At 39.9% G+C, this 12,618-nt stretch overlaps 1 protein-coding gene across 1 annotated transcript in view; it reads left to right on the top strand.

The window, feature by feature from the left end:
- Nucleotides 1-12,618, top strand: part of MAN1A1 (mannosidase, alpha, class 1A, member 1) — a 134,769-nt gene that overhangs the window by 100,420 nt on the left and 21,731 nt on the right. The window contains exons 6-8 of the mRNA XM_014966467.1: nt 5,349-5,472; nt 7,788-7,881; nt 11,832-11,947. Coding sequence (XP_014821953.1) covers nt 5,349-5,472; nt 7,788-7,881; nt 11,832-11,947 — 334 coding nt within the window. The remainder of the gene's footprint in view (nt 1-5,348; nt 5,473-7,787; nt 7,882-11,831; nt 11,948-12,618) is intronic.

Here is a 12,618-nt window from a genome sequence, read left to right as displayed (position 1 = left end):
CAAATCGTGTACTGCTTAGCTACTAATTGTCTCCCCCTTTCTCACACTCCTCCGTGTTGGTGTGTACATGTGAGCTTACTGCTCTGTTGGTTTGCTGCAGGGTGCCAGTGACACAAGCTTTGATGCCCCTTTAGAGCACCAGCAACGTGAGAAGTGTCACAGGGCAGACAGCCGTAAGGAAAGGATTGTACGAACCCTGCCAGTAAAGTCCTAAAGAAATTCAGGTTTTTTCCACAGAGAAATGCTACAGGAATTGGATGTAAACAAAGCAGCCCAGCAGTCTGAATGGATGGGTAAGAATAAGATACTCTGATTATTTTAAGCATCAATAGACACAGTATCACTAGATCCAGATGTTAAAAAAATACCTATCAGATCACAAAAGAAGTGTCTGATGATATCTGGTGGCTTTTGGAGCCTGTGGAGGAGCTGTCTTATTTTTATTCTCAGCAGCTGTCAGACTTCAATGCATACAGTAAAGCACGATCTTCCCATGGGGATTTCAGTAGCCTTTGCTTATTCTCTGATGCTCTCTGGAGGCACATGAGATTGTCTCCTCTGCATCTTAGTTCTCTCTGGAATTTTGGTCTCTACCTGTATCTGGGCTCCTCCTGCTCCCTCTGCCACTGTTTCCATTCACTTCAGTGTGCTCTCACTTCAGTATTTCCCCAGAAGCCCTCATTACTCTGATCTAATTATGAACAAATACATTTCACCACAGGGGAGCTGGTCCTCCTGCCATGACAGTGAGTTTCATGGTGATATTTAACAGTGTCTTTTTTTACTGAGTGAGTGGGGTTTCATGGACAATGACTTCTTTCATATTAGCGTCTTTTTAGAATCATAGAATTCTCTAGGTTGGAAGGGATCTTTAAGACAGTCTAGTCCAACCATCACCCTAACTCTGATTAAAAAAACCCAAACCATCACTAAAACATGTCACTAAGCACTGTCAACCCATCTTTTGAATAACTCCAGGGATGGTGACTCAACCACTTCCCTGGGCAGCCCATTCCAATGCTGGATAACCCTTTCAGTGTAAAAATTTTTCCTCGTATCCAATCTGAACCTCCCCTGGTGCATTTTGAGGCCATTTCCTCTTGCCCTATCGCCTGTGACTTGGGAGAAGAGACCAACCCCCACCTCTCTACACCCTCCTTTCAGGTAGTTGTAGTGCAGGCAATGAGGTCTCCCCTCAGCCTCCTTTTCTCTAGGCTGAACAACCCCAGCTCCCTCAGCCTCTCCTCATAAGACTTGTTCTCCAGACCCCTCACCAGCTTCGTTGTCCTTCTCTGGACACACTCCAGCACCTCACTGTCTTTTTTGTGGTAAGGGGCCCAAAACTGGACACAGTACTCGAGGTGAGGCCTCACCAGTGCCGAGTACAGGGGGACGATCACCTCCTGAGTCCTACTCACCACACTGTTCCTGATACAGGCCAGGATGCTGGTGGCCTTCTTGGCCACCTGGGCACACTGCTGGCTCATGTTCAGCTGACAGTCGACCAAGACCCCCAGGTCCTTTTCTGCCAGGCAGCTCTCCAGCCACTCTGCCCCAGGCCTGTAGCGCTGCCTGGGGTTGGTGTGACCCAAGTGAAGGACCCGGCACTTGGCCTTGTTGAACCTCATCCCGTTGGCCTCAGCCCATCGATCCAACCTATCCAGATCCCTCTGCAAAGCCTCTCTACCCTCCAGCAGATCAACACTCCCACATAACTTGGTGTGTTCTGCAAACTGACCGAGGGTGCATTTGATCCTCTCATCCAGATCAGTAATAAAGATATTAAAGAGAACAGGCTCCAATAGCAAGCCCTGGGGAACACCACTTGTCTCACCGGCCGCCAACTGGATTTGACTCCGTTCACCACCACTCTCTGGGCCCAGCCCTCCAGCCAGTTTTTTACCCAGCAAAGAGTAAGCCCATCCAAGCCATGAGCAGCCACTTTCTCCAGGAGGATACTGTGGGAGACTGTTTTTTGGAGCTGTGCTGGTAGTTTCTCACATGATGAACAGTCAGCCACAGTAATCTGACTTGTCCTATCTCGTTTTCAGACAGATGATGATATGCATGTGTCTCCCAGTCTAAATGGATGCATCTCCTCTACTGGCAGAAGTGAAGTGGCCAGGAGACTAGCATATATTAATGCTGAAACTGCATATGACTAGGCAAATAGACAAAATTAATGTTCTCAGACTAATAGCTCTTCAAGCTATACCTCTTCATTATCTCACTTGTTACAGTAAAGAAAACATTCGTGTTCTGCCTGACATTACAGCATAGAAATTTTCTTATTTGCCACCATAGTGTAAAATTGAGTAACCACTTTTGTTAGTCTTCACGCTGCAGTTGCTGGTGGTACTAATTCACTGTCTGCCTCCCCCTGCTAAGTCAGCATCCCCAGAAATCACCTCAGCAGGTAATTGCTGGTATCAGTCGGCCTTCAGAGAGGGCAGCTCAGCTGAGCAGGAAGCTGCCAGCTGGGCAGTGATTAGGCAAGGGCAGTAGTTACACATTCACTGTCACAGCTGAAAAACTAACCAGCTGTTAGCATTTGCCTAAAAGATTCTCCTAATAAAGAATAAAACAGACATCAAAACTACCACATAGGCTAGCTAGCTGATTTAAGTTTCTTTTTCTGCCATCTCCAGCTGTCAAGATACCGCGTGAGAGATGCTTAACCAGATTGTAAGCATTTCCTTTCTCAGAAAAGGGATGCTGTGAAAAAATCGGAGCTCCAGCAGGAGTCTATCTGCCTTGGTTGAGGCTTTCTAGGGGGAGATAGAGACCACATAGACCTGCAAAAAGTCATTTATTGGAATTTGGACGGTGTTTTCACAGTTGCTACTGGGGCTAGAAATGCACAGCTACCGTGCTAGCCCTTCATGGGTTCACCATCTGACTCTGCCCACAAAGTGATGTCCTGGCAGTTCCTGACACTAGACTTGAGTGGAAGAGTTGACTACCAGTGGTACAGGCAAATCTGGGATTTCTGTGTTCCTATCTTTCTTGTGTCAAATAGAGGCACGGATGATTTGCCAGATATGGGGAAAACAAAAGCACATTAAATATCTTTGACGTACTAACAAATAAATCATTGATTTCAGTGCTTGTGGAGACAGACTCTTACACTAAAATCCCATATGCTGTGTCCTTGGGTGTGTGAATAAAATTAAATATATATATATATATCTTTTGAGCATGTAATTTATCAAATACAGTAGTTGAAACTATGGCAAGCATTGCATGTGTGCTTGGGGTTTTTGTTTAAGAAAGTGTGAACCTATAATAAAATAATTTCATTCTTTATCACAGATTCTTTATAAATTGAATCATAAACCGATGTTGATTAGCATTTTTACTTAGCTGCAGAACTAAAAGGAAAAAGATGCAGCACAGCAGTTAGAAGGGAACCTCTTCTGAAAAGTATCAACAGCACATCACCCTTTAACGTCCCCAGTTCAGTCTGTGGTATTGGATTTGGTTTCTCTCTCAAGGAGTTCTTAGCAGAGGATGTGTGCCTAACGATCAGCGTCGGTTTGTGGGAAGAGAAGCCACTCTTTTTCTTTTTTTTTTTTTTGGTGACACAGTGACAAATGGTTCCATTCAGGGCAAAATAAAAATCATTCTTATGAAAGCGTTTTCAGATGTGGCAAACCTAAATAATGCATGAAGGATTAGATATTCTATGAAAATGACCTCTGAAGATCATCCTTTTGGATGCCGTTGTGACTCCCTTAGCTCTAGGGGATCACAGCATGCAACTATAGTATCCATGAAATATTTTTTGCCATTATTTGCTCATTTTTTATGTTGGTGTGTGTGTGACAAAGCATATTTAGAATGTGTTAATTGTTCGGGGTTTAGTTCATTCATCTGCTTAAGAAATGCTGAAAGCAATTAAGTTTTATTCTGGGTTTATTTTTGGTGGCAGTTGAGTGAGTTCCAGCAGTGCCTTCAGTTCGAGGCCAGGCAGCCAAATGTGTTGCACGGTTTAAAGCCGTGACATTTAAGTAAAACACAAACGTGCTCTTTATTTGTAGCCTTTCCTCTGCTTTTAAAGTTTAATGACTAGGTTTTATTTTGTGTGTGTGGCAAAAATCTCAAAATAATGCGTTAATATAGCTTCTGGGGAAATTAATTTAATGGAGTCTTAATTTCATTATATTGGTTAAACTTCAGTTATAGATACTTGACCTTTTGAAGAAGAAATTTTAATACGACTCAGGACTTCTACGATAATGAACTAAAGATGGGTTTTCTTGGGGATTTTTTGCTTGTTTTGTTTTGTATAATATGAGTCACATTTTAACTCAGAAAGAATACCCGATTTTCATGGTTTGTGCAAGTGCTAACTGATGACTGCAGGGGCTGCTTATGTGTAAAAGTAAAATTGAATTTTTATTTATATATATGTGTGTGTGTTTAATGCTGTTTACAGCTTAAAAATAAGGAAGACATTCCAGTACCTGATAAGTGTATTTATGTCTAACATTCAGGCTAATATCATGCTGGTCTAATATATTATTATTCGCCTAGATGCTCTGGAGTGTCGGGTAGCTTTTCTGTAATTTCAGAGGGTTTTTCTGAATATTGCTGCTGGAAATTTCAAGGGGAAAAACCCCACCTTTTTGTAATGAAACTTTAGCAGACACTTCATCCTGAATCTCAAGCAGCATTACTTCCTAGTTTCTAGTGGGGATTTAGCAATAAATGTGCTTTTCTCTACTCTCAGCATAAAGCCTGAGATTAATTTTACTGTGAAGTATCTTTAGGTCTTAATTAAAACTGAAGTTACTAATCCTGGAAAGAATGTCTGGACAGACAGTGCCTGCATATCCTGCTCTATTAAATTCTCAGGATATACTGCATGTAGTACTTTTAACTTAAAGCCTGTACTGTATATATGCAGTATTTTAAGTTAATAAACAATTGCACTCTAGAAGGAAGAGTTAGAGTTGGAGAATGTTGTGTTAAATACAGGTAAAACAGGTGAAGTATGAGTACATTTTCTCATACTCAGTGTTTTTTGTACTGTCTTTAAACCTGATATCATACAGTGAGACACTGGTGCAGTGATAGGTGTAATGGAGCTATTCATGAGCTAAAGGATGGGATTGTTGCAAGAAGCAATTGTACAAGCCTAAGCAGAACAGGACCAAATTAATTCAAAGGCCTGTGGTGGAGTCGTGGAAGGCTGCCGAAGCGTGGCTTCTTACACAGATATTAAACATGTTTAAAATTAATTATTTTCTCTTGATAACAGTATATCTACTACCTGTTACATTTATTAGCATTGCCTTATGTATGCTCATGGCTATTTTCTGTGTTTCTCTTCCCCCCCACCTTAGTGGAATCGGTCGAAATTGGCCGTGGGCCTCTGGCGGCAGCAGCATTTTGGCAGAATTTGGGACTTTGCATCTGGAGTTCGTACACTTGAGCCACCTGTCTGGAAACCCTGTCTTTGCTGAAAAGGTTAGACTGTTCAGTCAAGATCACGTTGTAAAAGATAAATCACATGTTGGGAGAAAACTGTCTCTGGGGAGAGATTTGGATTTTCCTCAGTTTTAAGCGTTTGTCATAGGAGGTAGATATTTTCTAGATGTTTCCCTAATCACCTTGGCATGTTTTTGTATTATAAATCCAAAAACCTCTTCCAAAATCATTGAGATGCATCTTCTTGTGTATAGCTCTTATCCAGCCCCATAAAACATATAATTCCTGTTTATGTTCTAAATTAGTATCACATTAAACAATCAGACCATGGAGCTTTCTTCAGTATTTCACCTGAATATGGTGAAAACAAAAATTGACATTATATTAGGGATAATATATGATGCCTATAGAAGGCAAAGCACCGTGGCTACCTTGTGTGATTTCAACAAGTTTAATCTTCAAAATGCTGTATAGTATCTCTACTGTCAGTAAGGTCAGAAAGCCCTTCTGTTGCACTGACCTTTGAGAAATGTGCTTGGAGCTTTCTTTGGGCAAAGAAAAAAACCTCAAAAAACATCCTTTGACAAAACAGTTGTTGTGCTTACTAATTCTTCAAAAATTTGATAACATTGTCTTCTGGATACTTTTTATTTACAGAAACAATGGAAAGCAACTCTTCCCCTTCCCCCAATTCCCACCTGATGCTTTGCACCTTTGCATTTTGTGCATAAATAATCAGCAAGTTCTGTTCTTTATAATAGACTGTATCATTTATCTTTTTCTTTTTTTTTCTAATTAAAACTTCCACTTGTTTTGGTTTTGTATTCTTACTCCAATTGCCCCATGTTAGCTAAAACTATTGTCTATCTAATAATCTAATTAATGAGACTCCAAATGTTTAGCAGTAGGTTTAAAAGCAATGGTCAAATCTAAAATGAACATTAGTTGTACCAAACCTAAAGGACCAAGTGACTTTTCTGCGATACCGTTGTCAGCACTGGAATAAATTTGGTGAAACAAACTCCCAGCAATTTCAATGTATTTAGGGATGAATTTAAAGACAGACTTTCTCTTGCATTTGAACTGGGGGTAGGATGGTGGGGGGTGGCAGAGCCCAGGAACAGCCAGAAACAAACTTACTAGATAACTTAATTATCTTTTGTTGTTTATGGTAATTTCATGTATAGCATCTGTTCAATTAAGAGGCAATTAAAGTGTGATGAAAGTGTGTATGTTAAAAATCCTAGCCTATGGTTCTCTTCCAAAGTGGCATCGAGCTATAGCTGCAAGATGCTGGAAATCTGTTTATGTAAGCTGCTCTTAAAACCCTTTAGAGATTGGATTCCACAGCCCTCTGAGGCAAGCTGTTCCAGGGCTGGGACACTTGATAAGAAGAAACACTGGAATAAGCTTTGCATGGAAGTACTCATAGAAGAATTCATTAATTCAGGTCTGCATTTGGGTAGTTAGCAATGTAGTGTCCAGATGCAGAAAGCCATTTGTGTACCACAGTAGAAATGCTTCTGCAGCTCAGTGTAAGCCAATTTATCTTCTTTCTCAGCAGCCAGTTCACTTGATCTCTGGGCATTCAGGGTGTTATAATGAAGCTGTCAGTACCTTTTTGTTACGATTTCTGCTCTGTGGCGCTCAGGATCTTCATTCTCCCAAGTTGCTACATTTTCCTTTTTCGTGAACGTTAAAATTCAGTATAAATTATTTCATTTGTGCTGCAGGATAACTCCAGCTGCAGAGCATCTGGACCCTAATTGTTTCCCCAGGCCTCTCATTTGTAGGCAGCTCCTTAGCAGCGCCGGCAGAGCGCTCGGGGCTGCCTGGGTTCCTGCTGGGCAAGATGCTCCTACGAAGCTCTGTTCCAGCAGCGCTCTCCTTTCCAGGCAAAAACGACTTCACAGTTCGCTTCTGCACCTGAACTGGGTGATAGGCTTAATATTTAATACCATTTCTGATTTGGGTATATGAGGAATATAATGCTGAAGTAGCTGAGCTCGGCTAAGGCAGCCGGCTCCTGTGAATGTCAGTGTCCTGTGGAAGGATGAGATATTCCATTTGGCAAGGCCTAAGCTTCAGAGCTTGCTTCTGTTGTGTTGCTTCATTACCAACACTTGACACAGAAACTCCAGAAGTTTTGAGGAGCTCATTTATATGATTATACCAGCTTAGAGGATCGTTTTTAATAGTAATATGATTGCACAGAGGTATTCAGGCATATGTGCTGAATAAGACTATTGATTTTATTTTTAGGGTTATTTGCACTTTAAGACTTATGTACCGACACTGTTTTATTTTGGGGGGAAAAAAGGAGCAGTGCTCAGTGTTTTGTACCCTTCCAATAGGTTATGAATATTCGAAAAGTTCTAAATCGACTGGATAAACCAGAGGGCCTTTACCCCAACTATTTGAATCCTAGCAGCGGCCAGTGGGGCCAGCGTAAGTAGATCACTTCTCTGGTAGCATGACCTGTCTATTGCTGTGTTTGCTGTCGTTAACTTCTTGCAATCACTGTTATGTGGGGGGTTTATGTGTGTGTGTGTGTATATATATATAAAAAGAACTTTTATAAAGTATAAAATCTCACATTATATCTGAGGTTCTATAAAATATAAAAAATTCTACAAAAATAAAAAGAATAATCCTGCTTGCTGTATTTTAATGGACTTTTCTTTGCTCTTTCTGTATGGTTTGCGCAAGCAGGGAAATCTCTGAATATGTATCGTTTTGGAAATGAATTTGTAGACTACAAAAGTCTTTTATTCAAAAATCTAAAGTGCTTTCTAAAGCAGATGTTTAAGGAAGCATTATCAGCTTGTCTGAATCAAATTCCATATTTTTAGAGTGGTGTGGCTTCACTGAAGATAAAACAAGTCTTTCCAGTTAATACCAGCTGTGATTTCTGTTGAAGTTTGATGCCAACAACTGAGCAAGCAAACTAAACAGAATTGTGTCATGGCATGAGTCCCTTTGGAACCATTACTGGAGGCACCAAAATTAGAAGAGAAGGAGTATAATAAAATGCTTGAAGTATTTGAACTTCTTAGCCCCTTCCTGATGACTGAGCCTTTTGTAGTTGTACATTGCCTTCTCCAATCTTCATAACTCTCAAAGCCTAGATAGTGTGCTGGATGACGATTGTAGAGACCCTACTTCTTTTTATTCCACTTTTCCTCCTTAGGTTCAGTCTACCACCATCCCATTCATGTGGCTCAATGTTCTCATATTTTTACCTCCCTACATTACTGAAAGAAAATCAGCAAGACAGGCTGTCTTGGTCTGAAAAGACACAGGCAGATGAGATGGTCCTATAGATTGTCACTGTTGGAGCTAGTTAGGCAATATAAGAGAGGGAAAGGACTGGAGAGATTTTTGAATATAATAGTTGTTTGAGATGCAGCTTAGGTGGAATTGAGGTTTTGGAGTCCTTATGGGACTGGCCACAGTCTGGGTAGATAAGATAATTTTCGCAAAGGCAAATAATGAGTGTTTTATTGAATAAAATATATTTTTGAATATTTTTGAATGCTTTGTTTCACTCTCCGACTTAAAAAGACATCCAAAAAGGTCGTGCAGCTCAGCTGTATTATTCCATCAAGGGAAAGGCCATTTCCCTTTATGAATTAGATGTATGACCATCAATTTAGAAAGCCTTCTAGTCTGCTACGCTGTGAGGCTTCCTTCATGTCACCATGCCACAAGGCCTGTGGCAGCTCAGCAGGCATAACCATCAGCTCCAGTTGGCATGTTGGTATAAACTCTGACGTTTACAGATCTGAGAGACATATGCCCACTTGTTCCTCACGTTGGCTTAGCACAGCTTTGTAAAACATTTAAAAGTCCCACCAGAAGTGTTGATCCCACAGCAGTAGGCACTGGGTTTGGTTAGAAGGCCAAAGCATCAGTGAGCCAGGTCCAGTTACCTCCTTCATCAGCTTCAGTCAGCCACAGAAACTCAGCTTTTTGGTGAGCTGCTTGAGAGTACATCTTTAAAGTGGCTGACACCATTAGTGGCTCTGCCTTATTTATTTTAAAACAGTCAAATACTTACTCTGCCTTGTGGCCTTTGCCATGTCCCTATTTTTAATATAGTTGTGTCTTAGGTACTCCTCGTTTGCATTAAATGCCAATTTTGTTGGTGACCCCAGGAAAACTTAGCGTTTATACCAGCTTTGCTTTCCAACAGCATGTATTATTGGCAAAGAAACAACTTCCTGCACATGCAAATGGTGTACCCAGATGCTGATGCAGGTCAGCCGCCAGCATGCTGAAACAGCAAAAGCAAATTGGAGCTTCTTGCGTCTCTTCCGATTCAGTTGCCTCCATTCACCGACACTGATTTATTATTTTTTTTTCTGTCCATAGTAGAAGATCAGAATGTAAGACTTGAGAGATGTTTTATTTGAGATGGCTTTTCTAGGCCGTTTGCAGTTGATTGCAACAGAAAACGCACCCAAGACCCTTAATTGGTACCAGGCAGCAGTATTACCTCCCAAACGTCTAGTGGGGAGGGGGGGAATAGTTTCTGAATGTTTCTTCTCTAGCCGTGCTGTAACTGTGAAGGACACTGCTGGAGCCCTGCCATTGTTCCTGTTAATTCATTTAGGCCTTGTTATTTTGACAGTAAACTGACAGTGATTTGCTGCAGCATGCGTCAATTGGATTTGTCTGCTGCAATAATGTATATAATAACAGGGCTTATTATTGATGAAACTGTGCTTGTGCTATTTAGTTTGCAAATGTCAGAGGTTTCTATGGTAATTTATTTAGGAAACCGTAAAGGTCATTTAAATGCTGCTGTTCAAAGATCAGCCTTCGATCATAGAAAATGCTCTCTTTTTTTTTTTAAGAAGCCTCTTTTCCTGTTGGATCATGAACATTTAATTAAATAAATGGTGTATTCTTACCATAAATTTAATCTATCTCATTCAAAAGAGAAGGGGGGGAAAGCCGTTTATAACCCAGGTTTGATGGTACGATGTATTTTTTAGGCAAAGGGACAGGATACGTTTGGAAAACTAAATTATTTTTTGTATGTTACAGGCTAGTGGAGAAAAAAGACACTATTAATGAAGTCTGAATAGAAAAAAAAGAGTCTATCTTCTACATTTGCATGTCTTTGCAACCTGTTCAGTAGGCAAAAGGAGGCATTCCATGAAGAGAAGATACAAAGGAATTTAAAAATAAACTCTATGTGATCTTTTGAATTCCACCAATGGAAGCATAACTTTGAAGCTAAGATCAGAGTTAGGTGTTGGGAAGCCTGAGCCCTGTACCACTGACCCTTCTGCATCTCACTTCACGAGCCTGGGTCACCCCACGCGTGTTCTGCTTTTCTCATGCCCAGAACTTTGTGGTGTGACTCGTGGACTCACTGTGTGATATGTGTAACCACATCTCCATCCTGGCTGTCCTGAGTGGAATTAGCAGACCCCTTCCTTACTGTAAGATTGACAATTAATATTATTAGTCCTGGTAAAGGGCTTCACTGAAGGCTCAATAAATGCCAAATCCCTTAATGTTACCAGGCAGCACCAACTTAAAGAAGAAAACCTCTAGCTAGTGTTCTTAGTTTAATGGAGCTTGGAGAAACCCTTTATATATATATATAAATATATATATATATATGCTGGTGCTTGTCAGGAGTCACGGCTGAGACCTGTGCGGTTGAATAATCACAGCATCTCTAGCACCAGATCATTTCACACAGTCAGCGTAGGGCAGAATAAAGCAGTGTGATAGCAATAATCATCTGTAGATGTGACAAAGTCTTTTTTTTTTTTTTTCCTTCTGGAGCCACTGCCGAGTTCTGAGAGGAGCCAGATGTTCAAAAATGTAGTATTATTTTTAAACATATGAGTCAGCATTTTGAAATACCATAAAATAACCTGAAATTCAACCCTTCAGGAAAGAGCTAAAACATTTTTTACTCTTTTTTGAAGTGACTTAAACGGAGCATTATTGAATAAAAGAGCAAATGAAAACAATGTCTGTGTGATAAAAGCAGAAAGCCTTTATCAAATTAGTGAGAACTTTCTACTTTTTTTTCCTGTTTTTAAGATAAAAAAGAACTTAGATTAACACATTTTTGTATGGGATAGACTACATGAATTAGATGTTAAACATATAAATTCTTATTTCTTTGCCATGAACTCCTGTGTCAGGTTGTGGCTGTTAAATAACTATGATGTTTTAGCTTGATGGAAAAATTAGCAATTAAAGAAATCATTCACTCTATATACCAGCTATATTTTTCCTGAGGTTCCAGGCTTCCATTTATTAAAGATTGTTGTAGTAAGAGATCATTACATGCACTGTTTCAAGTAATTGTATTTTATTGCCCAGGCTGAAGATAAAATTGCTGTGGAATCTCTTTCTTCCCTTTCTAGATCATGTCTCCATTGGAGGGCTTGGGGATAGCTTTTATGAGTATTTGCTCAAGGCATGGCTGATGTCAGACAAAACAGATGAAGAAGGCAAGAAAATGTATTATGAAGCCGTTCAGGTAAATAAGATATTTAAATCTTCCTTTCCATGATAATCTAATCTATAATAATCCTGAAGAGACAGGCTCTGGGGACAATGTGAGGGATTTATGTCTTTGCCATCACAGTGTGTTTTTTTTAAAGAATTAGTTTCTCTTTTTAAAACACTTCATCAAATATAAATGCTAGAGGAATACAGATACTGTGGGAAAAGAGAGAGTCTTGAAGTATAGCTATTTTTTTCCAACTGAAATACAGTCAGTTCTCTCAAACACTGGAGGAGAAAAGTATAAAATATGCAACAAAAAATGTATCTACATGTAGCTCTCAGGTAGAAGTTCAATTATTTTTTCCTCAGTCTTCGCTAAATATATTCCTTTTGTGCTTTTTCCTTATATCCAGGAGGGAGTTCCTCCCTTGTGTTTCGACCTCATATTTCAGCCATTAGAGTATTTTGATTGTGATCAACACAGGGAGTGATATATTATGGTAGATAATTATAAATGAAAATAGAAGGTTTTGTTGTACAATGACTCTTTGTCACAAGAGGCATATATTTGCCAGCTTCTCTGAAACAGTCAATTATTCAAATTGGACACAGGAGAAAGTTTTCAAAAATCAGAATTGTTCACACTTACATTTTTATCCAGTATTTTATTTATGATCCTTCTGGTCTGTAATTTGCTTTGTT

The sequence above is a fragment of the Calidris pugnax genome, unplaced genomic scaffold (genome assembly GCF_001431845.1).
Source record: "Calidris pugnax isolate Ruff unplaced genomic scaffold, ASM143184v1 scaffold31, whole genome shotgun sequence".
Lineage (NCBI taxonomy): Eukaryota > Metazoa > Chordata > Aves > Charadriiformes > Scolopacidae > Calidris > Calidris pugnax.
Note: the sequence above shows the minus strand (reverse complement) of the source record. Positions and strands in the feature narration are given on the sequence as shown.